Consider the following 23,660-nt stretch of genomic DNA (forward strand, 5'->3'; position numbering starts at 1 on the left):
GGCCTGGTCCTAAGGTGTAAAAAGGCTGTGTCCTTAAGGGGTTAAAAACAGAGAAATAGAAATTTTTGAAAATTGCTAATTTTTCCACATTTTGGGCAAATTTTGTATTTTTTTATAAATAAAAATGAAATATTTTGACTTAAATTTACCACTGTCATGAAGTACAATATGTGACAAGACAACAATCTCAGAATGGCCTGGATAAGTAAAAGCGTTTTAAAGTTATCACCACATAAAGTGACACATATTTGTAAAAAATGGCCTGGTCCTTAAGGTGAAAAATGGCAAGGTCCTTAAGGGGTTAAGTTAGCCACGTACTTTTAGTAGCTATCATTATGTTTTCAATGGGGCTACAGGAGAACGCTACTGCCAAACACCACTTGTGGTACTTTATCTCCTTGAAGAGCAAAAGGATAGGGCAATAAAATTCGAAGTGCATGATCCTTTTCTCCTTTTCTTTATAGTAGCTGCTGCAGAAGCTCTTTTTGAAGAGTTAGGCTCTGTGCACACGTACCACAACATATTACAGTGGTAGCAAAGTGGATGAGATTTTACCAAATCTCATCCACACATTAAGGAAAAATGATAACTTGGAAATTATGAGAACTTTAAATCTGAAGCATTCCAATTGTTTTGCAGATTTTTAGAGCGAATTTCACACTTGTGACTAGGGTGAAATCCGTGGCAAACATGAACATTTTGCTGTCGAATTTGTGACATAATCCGTGACTGATATTTTCCATAAACATAATCCGTGACTGATATTTTCTGTAACATGTGGAGATGCTTCTCAACAACTGAAAAAAAAAAAAAAGGTCCACCGCAAATGAGGTGTATACTTTGATGTTAAGCAGCCACTGAGGTATATATTATGGTGTTCTGCAGCAGCTGATGTGTGTATTATGATATTCTGCAGCAATTTAGGTGTGTATTATGAGGTTCTCTGGCAGTTAAGGTGTGTATTATGAGGTTCTGCAGCAGCTGAAGTGTGTATTGTGAGGTTATGCAGCATTTCACGAGTGTATTATAATGTTGTACAGCAGCTGAGGTGTGTATTATGATGTTCTACAGCAACTTAGGTGTGTATTATGATGCTGTACAGCAGCTGAGGTGTGTATTATAAAGCTGTACCGCAGCTGAGGTGTGTATTATGATGCTGTACCGCAGCTGAGGTGTGTATTATGATGTTCTACAGCAGCTGAGGTGTGTATTATGATGCTGTACCGCAGCTGAGGAGTATATTATGATGTTCTACAGCAGCTGAGGTGTGTATTATGATGTTCTACAGCAGCTGAGGTGTGTATTATGATGTTCTACAGCAGCTGAGGTGTGTATTATGATGTTCTACAGCAGCTGAGGTGTGTATTATGATGTTCTACAGCAGCTGAGGTGTGTATTATGATGCTGTACCACAGCTGAGGTGTGTATTATGATGTTCTACAGCAGCTGAAGTGTGTATTATGATGTTCTACAGCAGCTGAGGTGTGTATTATGATGTTCTACAGCAGCTGAGGTGTGTATTATGATATTCTACAGCAGCTGAAGTGTGTATTATGATGTTCTACAGCAGCTGAGGTGTGTATTATTATGTTCTACAGCAACTGAGGTGTGTATTATTATGTTCTACAGCAACTGAAGTGTGTATTATGATGCTGTACCGCAGCTGAGGTGTGTATTATGATGTTCTACAGCAGCTGAGGTGTGTATTATGATGCTGTACCGCAGCTGAGGTGTGTATTATGATGTTCTACAGCAGCTGAGGTGTGTAATATGATGTTCTGTAGCAGATAAGAGGTGTATTAAGGTTCTGCAGCAGCTGAAGTGTTTATTATGAGGTTCTGCCGCAGCTGAGGTGTGTATTATGATATTCTACAGCAGCTGAGGTGTGTATTATGATGTTATACAGCAGCTGAGGTGTGTATTATGATGTTCTACAGCAGCTGAGGTGTGTATTATGATGCTGTACCGCAGCTGAGGTGTGTATTATGATGTTCTACAGCAGCTAAGGTGTGTATTATGATATTCTACAGCAGCTAAGGTGTGTATTATGATATTCTACAGCAGCTAAGGTGTGTATTATGATATTCTACAGCAGCTAAGGTGTGTATTATGATATTCTACAGCAGCTGAGGTGTGTATTATGATATTCTACAGCAGCTGAGGTGTGCATTATGATGTTCTACAGCAGCTGAGGTGTGTATTATGATGCTGTACCACAGCTGAGGTGTGTATTATGATGTTCTACAGCAGCTGAGGTGTGTATTATGATATTCTACAGCAGCTGAGGTGTGTATTATGATGCTGTACCGCAGCTGAGGTGTGTATTATGATGCTGTACCACAGCTGAGGTGTGTATTATGATATTCTACAGCAGCTTAGGTGTGTATTATGATATTCTACAGCAGCTTAGGTGTGTATTATGATGTTCTACAGCAGGTGTGTATTATGATGTTCTACAGCAGCTGAGGTGTGTATTATGATATTCTACAGCAGCTGAGGTGTGTATTATGATATTCTACAGCAGCTGAGGTGTGTATTATGAAGTTCTACAGCAGCTGAGGTGTGTATTATGATATTCTACAGCAGCTGAGGTGTGTATTATGAAGTTCTACAGCAGCTGAGGTGTGTATTATGATATTCTACAGCAGCTAAGGTGTGTATTATGATATTCTACAGCAGCTGAAGTGTGTATTATGATATTCTACAGCAGCTGAGGTGTGTATTATGATATTCTACAGCAGCTGAGGTATGTATTATGATGTTCTGTAGCAGCTGAGGCGTGTATTATGATGTTCTGTAGCAGATAAGATGTGTATTAAGGTTCTGCAGCAGCTGAAGTGAGTATTATGGTGTTTTGCAGCAGCATCATGATGCTTTGTGTTTCGATACTGAAATACCTGTATTCACTATATATTTGTGCAACTGTTTTAATATTCTAGCAGGATTTTGGATGCCTACTGTTTTATTATAGCTCACATATGATTATATTTTTGTCACAAGTTTGTGTGTTCTGTATAGCATGCATTATACTTAGAATAACTTATGTTTGGCCTGAAGAAGGTCTGTTGCCTATGATATGATTTGCCCCTTTAAAGGGGTTGTCCCATGACTAACAATTATCCCCTATCCACAGGAGTTCGACCACTGGGGCCCCTGCCAATCACAAGAACGTGGACCCTGTGTTCCCCATTTGAATGGAGCAGCTGCCACTCCATTGGACTATATGGGAATGCTGAGCATGAGTGCTCCGCTATCTCTGGCAGTCCAATACAACTGAAAGGAGCAGCGGCGTACAGGCTGCTGCTGCGATACTTAGCTTTCCCATCAACCTATACATTGACAACAGGATACATTTCCTGTACATGCTGAATACATTACTGACCCTTACTTGTGCACTGCCCCATAATATTCTTTATACCATATTTAGATTTACTTAACATTTACATTTAATTGGTTAACATAAACTGGTGATAACAGTATCTTTTGTAAGTAATTAACCCCAAACATACCTAATAACGCCAGCAAACCCATTACAGTTAGCACTGGTTTTCTCACCATCTGGACATGTGGGGGCTTAGTGTTGTTCATCTGGAATCTTGCTGTCAGTGTCCTCTGAGTAAAGTAGTGAGGGTAATAGTTCATGAAGGCATTATCGTTACTTAGCAAGCTGTAGTTCATGGTGAGGTTTCCATCTGAACTCATGAAATCCAGGTGCTGATGTATTATCTAGATGCAAATGATAGAGTCAAAGCAAAGCAGAAGCAAAAAATACAGGATATTTAATTAACACCTAACTTATTGTGTAAAAGTGTCATGTGAATAACTCTCATTGGCTGTTAAATAACTATAATGACTGCAAAGCTGCATTATCATTATGAATTTCACCACAACAGGGCCAGAAGATTCAGCAGAGAAACAATTATGAGACCTATTAGCCTATTACTCTTAGGGGGTATTCACACAACCATATCTATTTTGAGGTCCGCAAATCGTACCGGCCATGTGCATCCCGCATTTTCCCCTTCAGCAGGTCCCACACTATGTAACAAATGCAAAACACACAATGTGGGGCTGTGGAACGGACATAGAGATGTGGACAGCAAACCACATTCACACGACCATATCCGTTTTGAGGTCTGCAAAACAGATACATGTGCATCCTACATTTTCCCCTTCCTCAGGTCCCGCACTATGGAACAAATGCCTATTTTTGTCTGCAAAATGGACAAGAATAGGACATGTTCTATTTTTTGCCCCATTTAAATGTACAAACCGGATTCCCAAAAAGTTGGGACACTAAACAAATTGTGAATAAAAACTGAATGCAATAATGTGGAGATGTCCCCACCAGACATCTGAGAAGCTCTGACAGACGTCCTTCAGAACCTCCTCCTTGAGGTTCCTTTTGTTTTGCTTTCATTTTCTCATCTCGTTAGCCTCTCTCAGCTGTCATGTAGTTGCACTGATTGCATCCCTTTAAATCCCTTCCCATACTGCATCACTTTGCGGTTTATATTACTTCCTGGAGTGTGTGCATGCTGATCCTACTACCGAGTCTTCTACAGATAAGTTTTGTTCGTTCTTTTGTGTTTTCCTGTTTGCTGGATCCCAGGTGACCCTGACTCCCTCCGTATCAAGTGTAGGGAGCCGGTGGTCGTGTCCCCTCACTATTATAGGGTGTTCATGTGTTATACAGTCGAGGTATGAGGATACGCGATCATCTACCATTGGGATTTTCGCATACGCTGAGCAGTTAGGGAGAGAGCCAGGTCTGATGCAGGGCTCTCCCTTTTGTTCCTTAGTTTTGGATCCAGTCAGTCGGATCTTCATTTTGTGTCTTCTAGTTTCCTGTACACTTTCCGTGACAGGAGATGGCAAATGTCAATATTTTATTTGTAATAGAATGTAGATGACAGATCAAACGTTTAATCCGAGTAAATGTATCATTTTAAAGGAAAAATACGTTGATTCAAATTTTCACGGTGTCAACAAATCCCCAAAAAGTTAGGACAAGTAGCAATAAGAGGCTGGAAAAAGTAAATTTGAACATAACGAAGAGCTGGAAGACCAATTAACACTAATTAGGTCAATTGGCAACATGATTGGGTATAAAAAGAGCTTCTCAGAGTGGCAGTGTCTCTTAGAAGCCAAGATGGGTAGAGGATCACCAATTCCCACAATGTTGCGTAGAAAGATAGTGGAGCAATATCAGAAAGGTGTTACCCAGCGAAAAATTGCAAAGACTTTGCATCTATCATCATCAACTGTGCATAACATCATTCGAAGATTCAGAGAATCTGGAACAATCTCTGTGCGTAAGGGTCAAGGCCGTAAAACCATACTGGATGCCCGTGATCTCCGGGCCCTTAAACGACACTGCACCACAAACAGGAATGCTACTGTAAAGGAAATCACAGAATGGGCTCAGGAATACTTCCAGAAACCATTGTCAGTGAACACAATCCACCGTGCCATCCGCCGTTGCCAGCTGAAACTCTACAGTGCAAAGAAGAAGCCATTTCTAAGCAAGATCCACAAGCTCAGGCGTTTTCACTGGGCCAGGGATCATTTAAAATGGAGTGTGGCAAAATGGAAGACTGTTCTGTGGTCAGACGAGTCACGATTCAAAGTTATTTTTGGAAATCTGGGACGCCATGTCAACCGGACCAAAGAGGACAAGGACAACCCAAGTTGTTATCAACGCTCAGTTCAGAAGCCTGCATCTCTGATGGTATGGGGTTGCATGAGTGCGTGTGGCATGGGCAGCTTGCATGTCTGGAAAGGCACCATCAATGCAGAAAAATATATTCAGGTTCTAGAACAACATATGCTCCCATCCAGACGTCATCTCTTTCAGGGAAGACCCTGCATTTTTCAACAAGATAATGCCAGACCACATTCTGCATCAATCACAACATTATGGCTGCGTAGGAGAAGGATCCGGGTACTGAAATGGCCAGTCTGCAGTCCAGATCTTTCACCTATAGAGAACATTTGGCGCATCATAAAGAGGAAGGTGCGACAAAGAAGGCCCAAGACGATTGAACAGTTAGAGGCCTGTATTAGACAAGAATGGGAGAGCATTCCTATTTCTAAACTTGAGAAACTGGTCTCCTCGGTCCCCAGACGTCTGTTGAGTGTTGTAAGAAGAAGGGGAGATGCCACACAGTGGTGAAAATGGCCTTGTCCCAACTTTTTGGGGATTTGTTGACACCATGAAATTCTGATTCAACATATTTTTCCCTTAAAATGGTACATTTTCTCAGTTTAAACTTTTGTTCCGTGATTTATGTTCTATTCTGAATAAAATATTAGAAGTTGGCACCTCCACATCATTGCATTCAGTTTTTATTCACGATTTGTATAGTGTCTCAACTTTTTTGGAATCCGGTTTGTATAGGTCCACATCCAATCTGCAAAAAAATGTGGCTCAGATATGGACCAAAAATACGGTCATGCGAATGGACCCTTAGAAGTATGTTCTCGGCACTTTTCTACAATCAACCAATAATCCAGAATACCCATATGTATTGTAATGCTGTATATTAGAAGGGTAAATGCTTCTTACAGAAGTTTGCCTGTGAATTGTGCCTATGGTAGGATACTGTACAGTACAGGCATACTATATTTCCATATGTATTGCTGCATTCTATGAACTGATGCTATCCATAGATACTAAACTCCACTATTGTTAATCCTTTAGTAGGATTACTTGTCTGCTAATCAGATGAAAATAAGCTTAATACTATGGTACTGGCCTTCTACTTAAGGAGATAAAATTCTTACCCTACAGTTCACACCTGATTCAGAATACACATGCACTCATGCATTTTGAAATCACAAGTGACCTTTCCTGCGTAATTTTGACACGTTTTTGCAATGTTTTTATAAGTATTTTTGTTAAAATGACATTAAAATATGTTAGGATAGGTCATCAGTATCTGATCGGTAGGGTCCAACTCCCAGAATCCCTGCCGATCAGCTATTTGCAGAGACTGTGGTGCTCCATGAATGCTGCACCTCAGGGGCATTGCTAGGTTAAAACATTCTGGACCTGGGCCCATGATGTTTTGTCCCAGGCCCCAAATGTCCTGCCTGCCAGCTAGATACAACTGTATTGCTGTCATCAGGGCGGCAATACAATTGAATCTAATGCATTGGAAGATCTGAAGGACCTGTTATGACATCACAGGTCATGTGATCAGTGCTAAATGCAGTAACTGAAAAGGACCTGTCACCATCATGTGACCATGTGACCATGTGACCAGTGCCTGAGAGGAGGGCAATGAAGAGGAGAAGACCTGGGGGAAGAAGTTGTGGTGAGGTCTGTACATGATGAGAGGTAAGTGAAGGGAGAGGCAGAGCAATGCTGGGAGTTGTGGTTATTTAAATGGGACAGAATGTTTGGGCTGAAGTGAAGGAAGTTATTTACATGGAACTGAATGTTACAGGGGTCTGAGGGAGGGAGTGATGTTATTTACATGGGACTAAATGTTGAGGGGGCAATGTTATTTACATGGGACTGTATGTTGAAGGTGGCTGGTGGGGGGAATGATGTTATTTACATGGGACTAAATGTTGAGGGGAGTGATGTTTACATGGGATTGCATGTTGGAGGTGGCTGGGGAGGGGGTGATATTATTTACTTGGGACTGTATGTTGAAGGCGGCTGGGGAGGAGGTGATGTTATTTACTAAGGACTGTATTTTGGCGAGGGCTGTAGATAGCGAAGGATGTTATTTCCATGGGATTGCATATTGAAGGGGACTGGAGGGATGGTGTGATGTTATTTACATGGGACTCTATGGCGGAGCGAGGGAAATAGTGTTATTTACACGGAACTATATATTGGAAGGGCTGAAGGGAGGGAAGTGATGTTATATACATACAATTTAAAATGGCTGTGAGCCTGGACACAGATTTAAAAACCTTGTTTGCCACTCCTGTGTATATCGGGACCATCTACCTTAAGAGTGGTGGAGATGTGCACCCTCTCCTGCCAGTCTACAGAAACCTACACTGTATTTTCTAGTAAACCAGTTAAGTCACTCACCTCTAAACAGGTGGTGACCGACAATAGCTGACACTATATCAATAGCTGAGACTATGAGTCAGTTAATGCACTGACATTAAGATGGTTTAAATCAGCAGCAAATCAAGTCTAGCACTATACTGCAAGCTGTCTGTTATACAATCATGAATCAGTTGTTTTACTGGCATCCACATACATCTGAAGCATGGCAATCTTGTCTGACACTATGTCATTAGCTGTCAGAGCCACAGTCACACCAAATGAGTCACACTGCATACACTGCCCTGCCTAGCCTCAATTCTGTCCAAACCCATGAAGAAGCCAGGTTACTGGTGAAACATGTCAGAGGGCAGATACAGCTTTTAATGTTTGTCTGTCCAATCCAGTGTAGTCAGCCTATGTGTAGTGAACAATCACATTGTAACAGAGCATCACATCTCAGTGACAGTATTAGTCTGTTGGCCTAGTGCAGCTCACAATAAGTCAGCCAGCAGAGCAGAATGCTAGGCAGGGCAGTGTATGCAGTGTGACTGATTTGATGTGACTGTGGCTCTGACAGCTATTGACATAGAGTCAGACAAGATTGCTATGCCTCAGATGCACAGTGAGGAACAGAAGTATTTGAACACCCAGCGATTTTGCAAGTTCTCCCACATAGAAATTATGGAGGAGTCTGAAATTCACACTGTAGGTGCATTCCCACTCTGAGAGACAGAATAAAAAAATTAAAAAAATCAGGAAATCACATATGATGTATGATTTTTAAAGAATTTAATTGTTCTTGCACTGCCGAACATAAGTATTTGAACACCTGAGAAAATCTGTGTTAATATTTGGTACAGAAGCCTTTGTTTGCAATTACAGAGGTCAAACGTTTCCGGTAGTTCTTGACCAGGTTTGCACACACTGCAACAGGGATTTTGGCCCACTCCTCCACACAGATCTCCTCTAGATCTGTCAGGTTTCGGGGCTGTCGCTGAGCAACAAACAGTTTCAGCTCCCTCCAAAGATGTTCTATTGGATTTAGGTCTGGAGACTGGCTAAGCCTCTCCAGAACCTTGATACGCTTCTTACGAAGCCACTTCTTGGTTTTCCTGGCTGTGTGCTTTGGGTCATTGTGATGTGGGAAGACCCAGCCACGACCCATCTTCAATGCTCTGACTGAGGGAAGTAGGTTGTTGATCAAAATCTCACAATAAATGGCCCCATTCAGCCTCTCCTTAATACAGTGCAGTCGTCCTGTCCCCTTCGCAGAAAAGCACCCCCATGCTTCACAGTAGGAATGGTGTTCTTCGGATGCAAATCGCCCTTCTTTTTCCTCCAAACACGACAAGTGAAGTTTAGACCAAAAAGTTCTACTTTGGTCTCATCTGACAACATGACTTTCTCCCATGCCTCCTTTGGATCATCCAGATGGTCATTGGCAAACTTCATATGGGTCTGGACATGTGATGACTTGAGCAGGGGAACCTTCCGTGCAATGCATGATTTGAAACCATGACTGCGTAGTGTTCTGAGAGTGACCTTTGAAACTGTGGTCCCAGCTCTCTTCATGTCATTTACCAGCTCCTGCCTTGTAGTTCTGAGCCGATTCCTCACCTTTCTTATCATCAGTGATACCCCACAAGGTGAGATCTTGCATGGAGCCCCAGTCCGAGGGAGACTGACAGTCGTCTTTAGCCTCTTCCATTTTCTAACAATTGCTCCAACAGTTGATCTATTTTCACCAAGCTGCTTGGGAATTGCCCGGTAGCCCTTTCCAGCCTTGTGGAGGTCCACAATTTTGTCTCTGGTGTCTTTTGACAGCTCTTTTGTATTGCTCATGGTAGTAGTTGGCGTCTGACTAACTGTGGGGTGGACAGGTGTCTTTAAAGAGCTCAGACAGGTGCTACTAAGTAAGATTAATGAGTGGAGTAGAAGTGGACTTTTTAAAAGGCACAGTAACAGGTCTTTGAGAGACAGAATTCTTGCTGTTTCTTGGGTGTTCAAATACTTATGTTCAGCAGTGCAAGACAAATACATTCTTTAAAAATCATACAATGTGATTTCCTGATTTATTTATTTTTATTCTGTATCTGAATTTCAGACCCCTCCATGATTTCTAAGAGTGAGAACTTGAAAAATGCAGGGTGTTCAAATACTTCTGTTCCTCACTGTATGTGGATGCCAGTGAAACAACTGATTGTATAACAGACGGCTTGCAGTATAATGCTAGACTCGATGTGCTGCTGATTTAAGCCATCTTTATGTAAGTGCTTTAACTAACTCATAGTCTCAGGTCTGACAGCTATTGACATCGTGTCAGCTATTATCGGTCACCACCTGTTTAGAGGTTAGTGACTCAACTGGCTTACTAGGCAATACTGTGTAGGTTTCTGAAGAGTGGCAGGAGAGAGTGCACATCTCCACCACTCTTAAGGCAGACGGTCCAGATATACACAGAAGTGGCAAACAAGTTTTTTAAATCTGTGTCCAGGCTCACAGCCGTTTTGAACTGTATTAATAAAAGTGATAGTTAGGTTGATAGCCTACCTTTGGATTTAATAAATTATTAGTTAATGAACCTTCACCCAGGTCTAGGTTCTTATTGTTAAAATATGTTATATACATGGGACTGTATGTTATAGAAGACTAAGGAAGAGATGTTATTTATATAGGACTAGTGTTGAGCGAACACCTGGAAATTCGGGTTCGCCCGAACTTCGTCGCAAAGTTTGGGTTCGGGACCCGAACTTTACCCCGAACCCAAACCCATTGAAGTCAATGGGGACCCAAACTGTGGGGCACTAAAATGGCTCTAAAAAAAGTCAAAGAAAGGGCTAGAGGGCTGCAAAAAGAAGCAACATAGGGGTAAGAGCAGGACAATTGCCCTGCAAATAAATGTGGATAGGGAAAAGAATCAAAATAACATAGAATTAAAAAATGTAAAAAAAAAAGATCTTGAACTAGGAGGTGGAGGTCAAAGTGGAGTAGGAGGTTGAGGAGGTGGTGGACGTGGCGGTGTAATTTTGTGGACGCAGGTATATGGAAAATAGTGATGTCCCGAACTATTCGCCGGCAAATAGTTCCCGGCGAACATAGCTTGTTCGCGTTCGCCGCTGCAGGCGAACATATGCGATGTTCGGTCCGCCCCCTATACATCATCATTGAGTAAACTTGGACCCTGTAACTCACAGTCAGCAGACACATTCCAGCCAATCAGCAGCAGACCCTCCCTCCCAGACCCTCCCACCTCCTGGACAGCATCCATTTTAGATTCATTCGGAAACTGCATTCACAGTGAGAGGAGGGAGAGTGTAGCTGCTGCTGATTCAATAGGGAAAGCGTTAGCTAGGGCATTGTTCTGTGTCCACAGACTCATCTGCTGTAAGGACAGCGTCCTGACAGCACCCCAAAAAGCCCTTTTCAGGGCTGGTACATCAGTGTGCTTTTTTTTTTAAATATAAATATATATATTGCAGTTGCCTGGCTGCCTATGTGTGAGAGGCTGCAGGCTCAGTCACAGACAGCACTGTGTGCACTGCACACCATTCATACAGGGTGTGACAGAAAATACCTTGAAGAAAAAAAAAGAATTCTATTTAATATTTTTCTGTGACATAATCACATTTGCAAGCCCGTGTGTGTCAGGCCCACAAAGACTGTATACTGGCTAGTGGCTAGGCCTCCACTCATACCATTACAGGGTGTCATTTACTTAAATACCTTGCAGTTAAAAAAAATTCTATTTAAAAATTTTCTGTGATATAATCACATTTGCAAGCCCGTGTGTGTCAGGCCCACACATACTGTATACTGGCTAGTGGCTAGTTGCTAGGCCTCCACTCATACCGTTACAGGGTGTCATTCACTCAAATACCTTGCAGATAAAAAAATTATATTTAAAATGTTTCTGTGACATAATCACATTTGCAAGCCCGTGTGTGTCAGGCCCACACATACTGTATAGTTGCTAGGACTCCACTCATACCGTTACAGGGTGTCATTCACTCAAATACCTTGCAGATAAAAAAATTATATTTAAAATGTTTCTGTGACATAATCACATTTGCAATCCCGTGTGTGTCAGGCCCACACATACTGTATACTGGCTAGTGGCTAGTTGCTAGGCCTCCACTCATACCATTACAGGGTGTCATTCACGCAAATACCTTGCAGATAAAAAAAAAAATATTTATAAAATTTTCTGTGATATAATCACATTTGCAAGCCCGTGTGTGTCAGGCCAACACAGACTGTACTGTGCCCACTGCCCACCACTTATATAGGTTGGCACAGTACCTTGCATGCATAGTACCACTTCACATAAAAAAAAATAAAAATGACAGGCAGAGGCAGGCCACCCCGCAGGGGCCGTCGTGGTCGTGGTGCTGTGATTTCCACTGGCCCTGGAATAATGCCCAGTGTTCAGAGGCCACATACCCTGAACCCCAAAAATTCGGAGAAAATAGTTGACTGGCTTGCACAGGACACCCAATCTTCAACAGCTTCCGCTAAGAACCTTGACGCACCATCCTCCTCCAGCTCAGCTTTGGTCACCTGCTCTCAAGTTACCACTCTCCCGCCCGCCACCGCCGCCGCCACCACCACTACCACCACAGCCGCTTCACTTGATCCCTCAGAGGAGTTATTTACACATCAGTTGTATGAAATTATTGATGCGCAACCATTATTGCCAGGGGATGTAGATAACAGGGATATGTCTCAGTCAGGCAGCATTACACACATGGACGTACAGTGTGATGATGATGTTGTACCCACTGCTGCTTCCTTTGCTGAGGTGTCAGATACAAGTGAAGTGGTTGATGATGATGACGTGTCCGTGGATGCCACGTGGGTGCCTGCTCGAAGAGAAGAAGAGGGGGAAAGTTCAGAAGGGGAGACAGAGAGAAGGAGGAGACGAGTTGGAAGCAGGGGGAGGTCGTCGCAAGGAGCTAGTCGCACAGTCAGACAGCATGTATCGGCACCCGGGGTCAGCCAGACAGCATGCCAATCAACGCATGCTGTTGCCACCACCAGAATGCCGTCATTTCAAAGCTCAGCAGTGTGGCATTTTTTTGTGTGTCTGCCTCTGACAACAGCAATGCTATTTGCAAACTGTGCCAAAAGAAACTGAGTCATGGGAAATCCAACACCCACCTAGGTACAACTGCTTTGCGAAGGCACATGATCGCACATCACAAACGCCTATGGGATCAACACATGATGACGAGTAGAAGCAGCACACAAGCTCAAAGCCACCATCCTCCTCCTGGTCCAGCATCTTCATCCACGTCAACCACTGCTGTCCTCCTTGCCCCCTCTCAACCACCCGCCACTCCGCCTCTCACCTTGAGCAGTTCCATCTCATCTGCCCACAGTCAGGTGTCTGTTAAGGAAATGTTTGAGCGTAAGAAGCCAATGTCACAGAGTCACCCCCTTGCCCGGCGTCTGACAGCTGGCTTGATGGAACTCTTAGCCCGCCAGCTTTTACCATACCAGCTGGTGGAGTCTGAGGCCTTCAAAAAATTTGTCGCTATTGGGACACCACAGTGGAAGGTACCCGGACAAATTTTTTTTTCAAAAGAGGCAATCCCAAACCTCTACTCAGTGATTGAAAAGGAAGTCATGGCATCTCTGGCATACAGTGTTGGGGCAAGGGTCCATCTGACCACTGATACCTGGTCTGCAAAGCACGGTCAGGGCAGGTATATCACCTACACTGTGCATTGGGTGAACCTGCTGACCGCTGCCAAGCATGGAATGCGTGGCTCTGCAGCGGAGTTGGTGACACCGCCACGACTTGCAGGCAGGCCTACTGCCACCTCCTCTACTCCTCCTACTCCATCCTCTTCCATAACCTCCTCGGCTACGTCCTCTTCTGCTGCGGCATCTGGCTGCACATCAACTGAATCCCCCCAGCTCCCCAGGGGCTATTCCACATCCCGGATACGACAGTGTCACGCTGTCTTGGGGTTGACTTGCCTGAAAGCAGAGAGCCACACCGGACCAGCACTCCTGTCCGCCCTGAACGCACAGGTGGATCAGTGGCTGACCGCGCACCAACTGGAGATCGGCAAAGTAGTGTGTGACAATGGAAGCAATTTGTTGGCGGCATTGAATTTGGGCAAGTTGTCACATGTGCCGTGCATGGCACATGTGTTGAATCTCATCGTACAACGCCTTGTGTCTAAGTACCCAGGCTTACAGGATGTCCTCAAGCAGGCCAGGAAGGTGTGTGGCCATTTCAGGCGTTCCTACACGGCCATGGCGCACTTTTCAGACATTCAGCGCCGAAACAACATGCCAGTGAGGCGCTTGATTTGCGACAGCCCGACACGTTGGAATTCAACACTCCTAATGTTCGACCGCCTGCTCCAACAAGAAAAAGCCGTCAACGAGTATTTGTATGACCGGGGTGCTAGGACAGCCTCTGCGGAGCTGGGAATGTTTTTGCCACGTTATTGGACGCTCATGCGCAATGCCTATAGGCTCATGCGTCCTTTTGAGGAGGTGACAAACCTAGTCAGTCGCACCGAAGGCACCATCAGCGACCTCATTTGTTTTCTTCCTGGAGCGTGCCCTGCGAAAAGTGCTGGATCAGGCTGTAGATGAGTGTGAAGAGGAAGAGTTGTGGTCACCATCACCACCAGAAACAGCCTTGTCATCATCGCTTGCCGGACCTGCGGCAACGCTGCAAGAGGAGTATGAGGAAGAGGGGTCAGAGGAGGAATGTGGCTTGGAGGAGGAGGAAGACCAACCACAGCAGGCATCCCAGGGTGCTCGTTGTTGTCACCTATCTGGGACCCGTGGTGTTGTACGTGGCTGGGGGGAAGAACAGACCGTCAATGACATCAGTGAGGAGGAGGAACGGGAAATGAGTAGCTCGGCATCCAACCTTGTGCAAATGGGGTCTTTCATGCAGTCATGTCTGTTGAGGGACCCTCGTATAAAAAGGATGAAGGAGAACGACCTATACTGGGTGGCCACGCTACTAGACCCCCAGTATAAGCAGAAAGTGGCGGAAATGTTACCAAATTACCGGAAGTCAGAAAGGATGCAGCAGTTCAAAACCAAACTAAAAAATATGCTTTACACAGCTTATAAGGGGGATGTCACAGCACAACGGGAATCTAACAGGGGAAGAGGGGAAAGTAATCCTCCTCCTACCACGACCACGGCGGCAAGGACAGGACGCTTTACAGATGTGTTGTTGATGGAGGACATGCAGAGCTTTTTCAGTCCTACACATCGCCACAGCCCTTCGGGATCCAGCCTTAGAGAACGACTCGACCAACAGGTAGCAGACTACCTCGCCTTAACTGCAGATATCGACACTCTGAGGAGCGATGAACTCCTTGACTACTAGGTGTGCAGGCTTGACCTGTGGAGTGAACTATCCCAGTTTGCGATAGAACTTCTGGCCTGCCCCGCTTCAAGTGTCTTGTCAGAAAGGACCTTCAGTGCAGCAGGAGGCATTGTCACTGACAAAAGAAGTCGCCTCGGTCAAAAAAGTGTTGATTACCTCACCTTCATTAAGATGAATGAGGCATGGATACCGAAGGGACTGACAGTGGGGGATACGTTTGACTAACAAAAGGCCTGATGACATGCCTTGGCCTCAAAATGGTCCCCACGCTGCTGTATTTAATGTCTGCATACCGGATGACTTTCGTGAATTCTCCGCCACCAACTAGGGTTCAAGCCGCAATGTTTTAGTCACCAGCGGCTGCAACAATACCTAATTTTTCAGGCATGTGTACATGCCTTTTTCTGGCCTCTAGTGCTGCACTGTGGCTGCAAAAACAAAACAAAAAAAAGGCACATACATGTGTCAATTCCCCTTCATGATCGATACCTTGTTGTGGTGAAGAGGCTTGCGTATCACAATGAAGCGATCATCACCTCTATGAGTGTGTTGGCAATGTTGCGACACCCCAGATCAGGCCGTTGCTTCATTATGATCAGACTAAAAGCGATCGGCTGGATAATTTCTCATAGAAAAAACATTATTTATCTTTTTTTTTTTTTTTTTTTTTTTTAAGTTGTATGGGTTTTTAATACATAAAATAAAATAAATCATAATAAAGTCTCTCAATAGTTTATTAGAAATAATGCAGACATTTAAAAAAATCCCCATCAATTCCAATACAAAGCAAGTACAGAGCTCAGAACAAAATTATTTCAGGATGTCGTTCGACAATGATTAACCAATTCGACACACGTTCCCGGATAGGGGACGTAACAGGGATTAAACTGATGAGAATAGTACTACAGAAAATACCACTTGTGGCAAATCCAGCCACATTGAGAACTGTTGGACTGTATCCGTGACAATCCCTGTGACTATGGGCCCTGGGCGATTTGGCCCTTTAAATACAGAACTTGGGCATATTGCATGTTATTTCCCTGTTTCTGGGCTTAATGTATTCATTTGTACCATGCTGGGTGGGGTTCTATTATCCCATTGTGTAGTAACTTTTCAGTTTAGGAGATAATGGGGGAGGCACAGTGATTGATTCAATTATCTCCTAGACAGAGGGGAGGAATATGTGTGGGTTGTAACTACAATGTTATCGGGTAATGTATAATAATGTGTGTGTCCCTCTCCTTCAGGGGAGCATGTAATAAACAGGGCTGCAAGCTAGCAGCCAAGTAGTTGACCTCCAAGCTATGTGTCGTCTAGTTCTTGGGGGGTTGGGATTTATAAACGCTACCTGCATTTCATTCTGATTGTTCCTGTCTACCAGCGGAGATACTGCACTTCACCCTGCCTCTCTGCTACACCACTCATATCGGGTGTGACAGTAAATTGCACGGCGCAGACGCAGTGACCGTGGCGTGGATTCAAACAAAGGGGAGGGAGCCAGCATTTGTGTAACCATCTCCCCGTTCGAAAAATCAATTCAATTCACCTTTCGGGGACCCTTGGTGTTGTACGTGGCTGGGTGGAGGAAGAAACCTTCAATGACATCAACGGGACATGGCTAGCTTGGTATCCAACATTGGGCAAATGGACTGTTTGCGGTTGTTTGCGGTGCATTAAAAGGGGAGTTTGGTTTGTCAATGTCTGTGAAACGGGCGTAACCCTTACACTACCTGATCGATACAACATCATACCTGATCGTATACACACACTGGATGTTTTAAACCACGTTCAAACAAATTTAGGATTGTTAGGTGATTTATGCCCTTTATGGATTAAAATCCAACTCTGCGTCAACTATGTAATTTTCCATGGGAATTTTGCCATGGATCCCCCTCCGGCATGCCACAGTCCAGGTGTTAGTCCCCTTGAAACAACTTTTCCATCACTACTGTGGTTAGAAAGAGTCCCTGGGGGTTTTAAAATTCGCCAGCCTATTGAAGTCAATGGCGGTTCGCCCGGTTCACCCGTTCGCGAACATTTGCAGAAATTTGCGTTCTCCGTTCGCGAACAGAAAATGTTATGTTCGCGACATCTCTAATGGAAAACCAATATCACAATTTTGTGGAAGCTAATATATGGAAGGCCTCAATCAGTTGTTAGTTGAAGCAGGTATATGACCCATCAGTCAGTACTTGTAGGTGTGTGCACACGTACTATTCCACCATGTTGCTGAAATGCTGCCTCCTGCTCAGACGTTCCGTATCATCTGGTGGTGCTGGTTGTTGTGGCGTGCTGACAAAGCTTTTCCACATTTCGGCCATGCTAACCCTCCGTTCTGAGGTACTGGCGGTGCCCCAGCTGGGTTGGCGACTTCCTCCTTCTCTGCCTTCGCCTTCTGCTTCACTGAGCCACCGGTGTCAGGTGGGAATGCCATCGGCAGCGTGTCTACCAGCATGCACTTGTACTTGCGCATCTTCTGATCACGCTCCAGTGATAGAATTAAGGACAGCACGTTGTCCTTGTAGCGGGGATCCAGCCGTGCTCCAGAACTGTGCCGTGGCTGGACAATTGTGTACCTGGCCTCTGTTGGTGCAGGAACCCACCCTCCGAGCCACTTGTGAAAGACTGGCCTGATGCATCAGTGCCCTCAATCTCTTCCACTTCTGGAGCAGGGCTATGTGGATGGCCCTCGGAAACCCTGCCAGCAGAGTGATCAAAAAGCATAAGAGACTGCTGCATGACTTGGGGCTCAGACTGCTTGGCTGATTTGCAAGGGGGTAAGGTGAAAGACAGATGCACATGGGCTGCAGGTGCTAATTATGCGCTTTCAGCAGGGGACCAGGTGGGAGACAATGTGAAGGAACTTGAGGCAGTGTCAGCCACCCAATCTACTACCGCCTCTACTTGTTCTGGCCTCACCAATCGTAAACTGGCATTAGGGCCTGCAAAATAACGCTGAATGTTCTGTCGCCTACGTGCACCTGAGGAAGGTGTTTCATTTGGTTGTGTAGCTGGCACAGATCGACCACATCCTCTCCTTGCAACAGGAGTTATACCAACCCCAGCGGCACCACGACAACTATATTATTTTCCCTGTCAGGTATGCAGTGCAGGTGTACTTCACGCAATAAATGGGTATATGATGGGCATTTTACTAACAGATGGATTAACTATATCAATTTCCCTGTCACGTATGCAGTGCAGGTGTACTTCACGCAATAAATGAGTATATGACGCGCACCTAACAGATGGATTAACTATATCAATTTCCCTGTCACGTATGCAGTGCAGGTGTACTTCACGCAATAAAAGGGTATATGACGTGCATCTAACTAAGAGACGGATTAACTATTATATTTGTGTGTCAGGGGTACAAAGTACAATGTTGCATTGCACCCACACAAAAAAAAAAAATAATCACTGTAGGTCACCCACAGAATTAACAGCCAGATTTATGATTAGCTTTCTGTGTCAGGGGTGCAAAGATGGTGTATTGCACCCACAAAAATAATTGCACTAATACTGTCCCTCACTTCAGCTGCCTGCTTTCTGTGCTTTCACTACTCAGAGCTGATGGGCGGTGCTACATGTGATCCAGCTTACAGGGAGTGCAGAATTATTAGGCAAGTTGTATTTTTGAGGATTAATTTTATTATTGAACAACAACCATGTTCTCAATGAACCCAAAAAACTCATTAATATCAAAGCTGAATATTTTTGGAAGTAGTTTTTAGTTTGTTTTTAGTTTTTTTAGTTTTAGCTATTTTAGGGGGATATCTGTGTGTGCAGGTGACTATTACTGTGCATAATTATTAGGCAACTTAACAAAAAACAAATATATACCCATTTCAATTATTTATTTTTACCAGTGAAACCAATATAACATCTCAACATTCACAAATATACATTTCTGACATTCAAAAACAAAACAAAAACAAATCAGTGACCAATATAGCCACCTCTCTTTGCAAGGACACTCAAAAGCCTGCCATCCATGGATTCTGTCAGTGTTTTTATCTGTTCACCATCAACATTGCGTGCAGCAGCAACCACAGCCTCCCAGACACTGTTAAGAGAGGTGTACTGTTTTCCCTCCTTGTAAATCTCACATTTGATGATGGACCACAGGTTCTCAATGGGGTTCAGATCAGGTGAACAAGGAGGCCATGTCATTAGATTTTCTTCTTTTATACCCTTTCTTGCCAGCCACGCTGTGGAGTACTTGGACGCGTGTGATGGAGCATTGTCCTGCATGAAAATCATGTTTTTCTTGAAGGATGCAGACTTCTTCCTGTACCACTGCTTGAAGAAGGTGTCTTCCAGAAACTGGCAGTAGGACTGGGAGTTGAGCTTGCCTCCATCCTCAACCCGAAAAGGCCCCACAAGCTCATCTTTGATGATACCAGCCCAAACCAGTACTCCACCTCCACCTTGCTGGCGTCTGAGTCGGACTGGAGCTCTCTGCCCTTTACCAATCCAGCCACGGGCCCATCCATCTGGCCCATCAAGACTCACTCTCATTTCATCAGTCCATAAAACCTTAGAAAAATCAGTCTTGAGATATTTCTTGGCCCAGTCTTGACGTTTCAGCTTGTGTGTCTTGTTCAGTGGTGGTCGTCTTTCAGCCTTGCTTACCTTGGCCATGTCTCTGAGTATTGCACACCTTGTGCTTTTGGGCACTCCAGTGATGTTGCAGCTCTGAAATATGGCCAAACTGGTGGCAAGTGGCATCTTGGCAGCTGCACGCTTGACTTTTCTCAGCTCATGGGCAGTTATTTTGCGCCTTGGTTTTTCCACACGCTTCTTGCGACCCTGTTGACTATTTTGAATGAAACGCTTGATTGTTCGATGATCACGCTTCAGAAGCTTTGCAATTTTAAGAGTGCTGCATCCCTCTGCAAGATATCTCACTATTTTTGACTTTTCTGAGCCTGTCAGAACCATTTTGCCAAAGGAAAGGAAGTTGCCTAATAATTATGCACACCTGATATAGGGTGTTGATGTCATTAGACCACACCCCTTCTCATTACAGAGATGCACATCACCTAATATGCTTAATTGGTAGTAGGCTTTCGAGCCTATACAGCTTGGAGTAAGACAACATGCATAAGAAGGATGATGTGGTCAAAATACTAATTTGCCTAATAATTCTGCACTCCCTGTACATTGACCAGATAACACCTCTGTACAGTGACCAGATAACACTGCCATACTGTGACTGAATAAAAGGGTATAAGAGGGCACAGTACAGGGAATGACTAGGGGCACTGCCCACGGTGTGGTAAGAGAGCACAATGACCCTGTGACATTAGAAGGTCCTTATGGTGAATGCGGTTCATACGCCACCATAATGAGAGGCAGAGGAGTGAGACAAGGGTGTGATTATGTGGCTAGAGATAAAAACTGTAACTGTCGGCCAGTACAGGCCCCAAAACTTAGCCAATAGGCATTCAACTGACAGCAAAGAACTTTGGATTCTGTGGCTGGAGGTACATTAGGCAGTCACAGGATAAATATGTAACTGTCGGCCAGTACAGGCCCCAAAAATTAGGCATTCACCTGACAAAGGGCCTTTTATGCCACTGTATATACATAAGGCAAGGACCATTCTTTGTTCTGGGTGGTGGCGGATATTTGTGGGCTGTCATGAGGAAATTCAATTAAACTTGGTCATCACAGGTGTTGAATTCCTCCGAGATTCATGCCTCATTCATTTTCAGAAATGTGAGGTAGTCCACACTGTCGTGAGCTAGGCGAGTGCGCTTATCGGTCACTATCCCCCCTGCTGCGCTGAACTTCTTTCCGGACAGGACACTCGACGAGGGGCAAGCCAAGAGTTCCATTGCAAATTGTGCCAGCTCTGGCCAGGTCAAGCCTGCACACCCAGTAGTCCAGGGGTTCCTCGCTTCTCAGAGTGTCCACATCGGCCGATAACCTGATGTAGTCAGACACCTATCGGTCTAAGCTTTCCCTGAGGCTAGATCCGGAGGTCAGCTCTCGATGGGTTGGCTGCAAGAATGATCTCATATCTGAAGTGACCAACACATCTTCAAACCGCCCTCTTCTTGCAGGCGCAGTAGGATTGGTACCTGCACCTGTTTCGCTTTGGGCGGAAATTCCTCTGCCAGTGCCCGCAACAGCAGAATGCAGCATCTCTGGCACCGTTGTCGCACACCACTTTAACAACTGTCCAATTGAGCTGGGTTAGCCACTGATTGACCTGTGAACACAGAGCTTAAAGCAGTGCAGGACCGGTGTGGCTCTTGGCTTCCAGGCACAACAGCCACAGCACAGCATGGCAACGTCTCAACTGGCAAGTCGAATAGGTTCTGGGGAGCTTGGGTGGTGCAGCGGAAGAGGCAGTGGAAAAGGAGGAGTCAGCCGAGGAGGAGATGGAGGATGGAGTAGGAGGAGAAGAAGAGGCAGGCCTGCATGCAATCCATGGCGGTAACACCAAATCCACACAGGTGCCACGGGTTACATGCTTGACGGCCGTCAGAAGGTTCACCCAGTGGGCAGTAAAAGTTATGTACCTTCCCTGCCCGTGTTTGCTAGACCACATGTCTGTGGTCAGATGTATCTTGGCACCAATACTGTGTGCCAGAAAAACATTCACTTGCCGGTGAACGTGGCCATATAGCGCTGGGATGCACTTTTGGGAAAAAAATTCCTTCCGGGGACCTTCCATTGTGGTGTGCCAATGGCCACAAATTTTCAAAAGGCCTCCGAGTCCACAATTTATATGGCAGTAATTGGCGGGCTAGCAGTTCCGACAAGCCAGTGGTCAGCTGTTGGTCGAGGATTATTCGGCGTCTTGATTTTTTTTACGCTGGAACATTTGGGCCACGGAAGCCTGCCTGTCACGGACGGTGTACAGGAAACAAGACAAAGCAACATGCATATATGACTCACTGGATCCAAAGCTAAGGAACCAAAAGGGAGACCCCTGCACAAGACCTAGCACTTTCCCTGGCTGCTCAGCCTATGCAAAGATCCCAAAGGTGGATGGTTGCATATCCACAAACCTCGACTATATAACCCCTGAACACCCTACAATAGTGAGGGGACACGACCACCGGCTCCCTACACCAGACACGAAGGGAGTCAGGGTCATCTGGGATCCAGCAAACAGAAAATAACAGATAAATGTACAGCACTTAACTTTGTAGCAGACTGGGAAACAGGATCAGCATGCACACACACTCCAGGAAGAAGTATAAGCCGCCCAGTAAAGCATTATGGGGGGGAATTTAAAGGGAAGCAATCAGTCCAACTACGTGACAGCTGAGAGAGGCTAACGAGATGAGGAACTGAATACCACAACAAAGAAAACTCAAGGAGGAGGTTCTGAAAGGCCTCTGTCAGAGCTTCTCAGCTGTCTGGTTGTGACAGTACCCCTCCCTCTACGAGTGGACTCCGGACACTCAGAACCCACCTTCTCAGGATGGGACCTATGGAAAGCCCTGATGAGACGAGAGGCCTTAATGTCCGTCACTGGGACCCACATCCTCTCCTCAGGACCATAACCCTCCCAATGAACAAGGTACTGAAGAGAACCGCGGACAAGACGAGAATCCACAATCCTAGAGACCTGAAATTCCAGATTCCCATCGACCATAATCGGAGGAGGAGGCAAAGGCGAGGGTACAATGAGTTGAACATAAGGTTTCAATAAGGACTTATGAAAAACATTATGGATCTTCCAAGTCTGAGGAAGATCAAGACGGTAGGCAACAGGATTGATGACAGACAGGATTTTGTAAGGCCCAATAAACCTAGGACCCAACTTCCAGGAGGGAACCTTCAATTTGATATTCTTGGTAGACAACCACACCAGATCACCAACATTCAGGTCCGGACCAAGCACACGTCTCTTATCTGCCACACGCTTATATCTCTCACTCATGCTCTTTAGATTATCCTGAATCTTTTGCCAAATAGATGACAAAGACAAGGAGAATCTGTCCTCATCAAGTAAACCAGAAGACCCCTCTCCCGAGAAAGTCCCAAACTGCGGATGAAACCCATATGCACCAAAAAATGGTGACTTATCAGAGGACTCCTGACGACGGTTATTTAAAGCAAACTCAGCAAGGGACAAAAAAGAACACCAATCCTCTTGATTCTCCGCCACAAAACAGCGCAGATATGTCTCCAGATTCTGATTGACGCGCTCTGTCTGGCCATTCGACTGCGGGTGGAAAGCAGAAGAGAATGACAACCGAACCCCCAAGCGAGAACAGAAAGCCTTCCAGAATCTGGAAACAAACTGCGTGCCCC

General features: G+C 44.8%; 1 protein-coding gene across 2 annotated transcripts in view; it reads right to left on the reverse strand.

The window, feature by feature from the left end:
- IDUA (alpha-L-iduronidase) overlaps positions 1 to 23,660 on the reverse strand; it is a 231,756-nt gene that overhangs the window by 29,425 nt on the left and 178,671 nt on the right. For both annotated transcript variants that reach the window (XM_044304491.1, XM_044304487.1), the window contains exon 8: positions 3,510 to 3,726. In XM_044304491.1, the coding sequence (XP_044160426.1) occupies positions 3,510 to 3,726 (217 nt within the window). The remainder of the gene's footprint in view (positions 1 to 3,509; positions 3,727 to 23,660) is intronic.

This window comes from Bufo gargarizans, chromosome 1, assembly GCF_014858855.1.
Source record: "Bufo gargarizans isolate SCDJY-AF-19 chromosome 1, ASM1485885v1, whole genome shotgun sequence".
Classification (NCBI taxonomy): domain Eukaryota; kingdom Metazoa; phylum Chordata; class Amphibia; order Anura; family Bufonidae; genus Bufo; species Bufo gargarizans.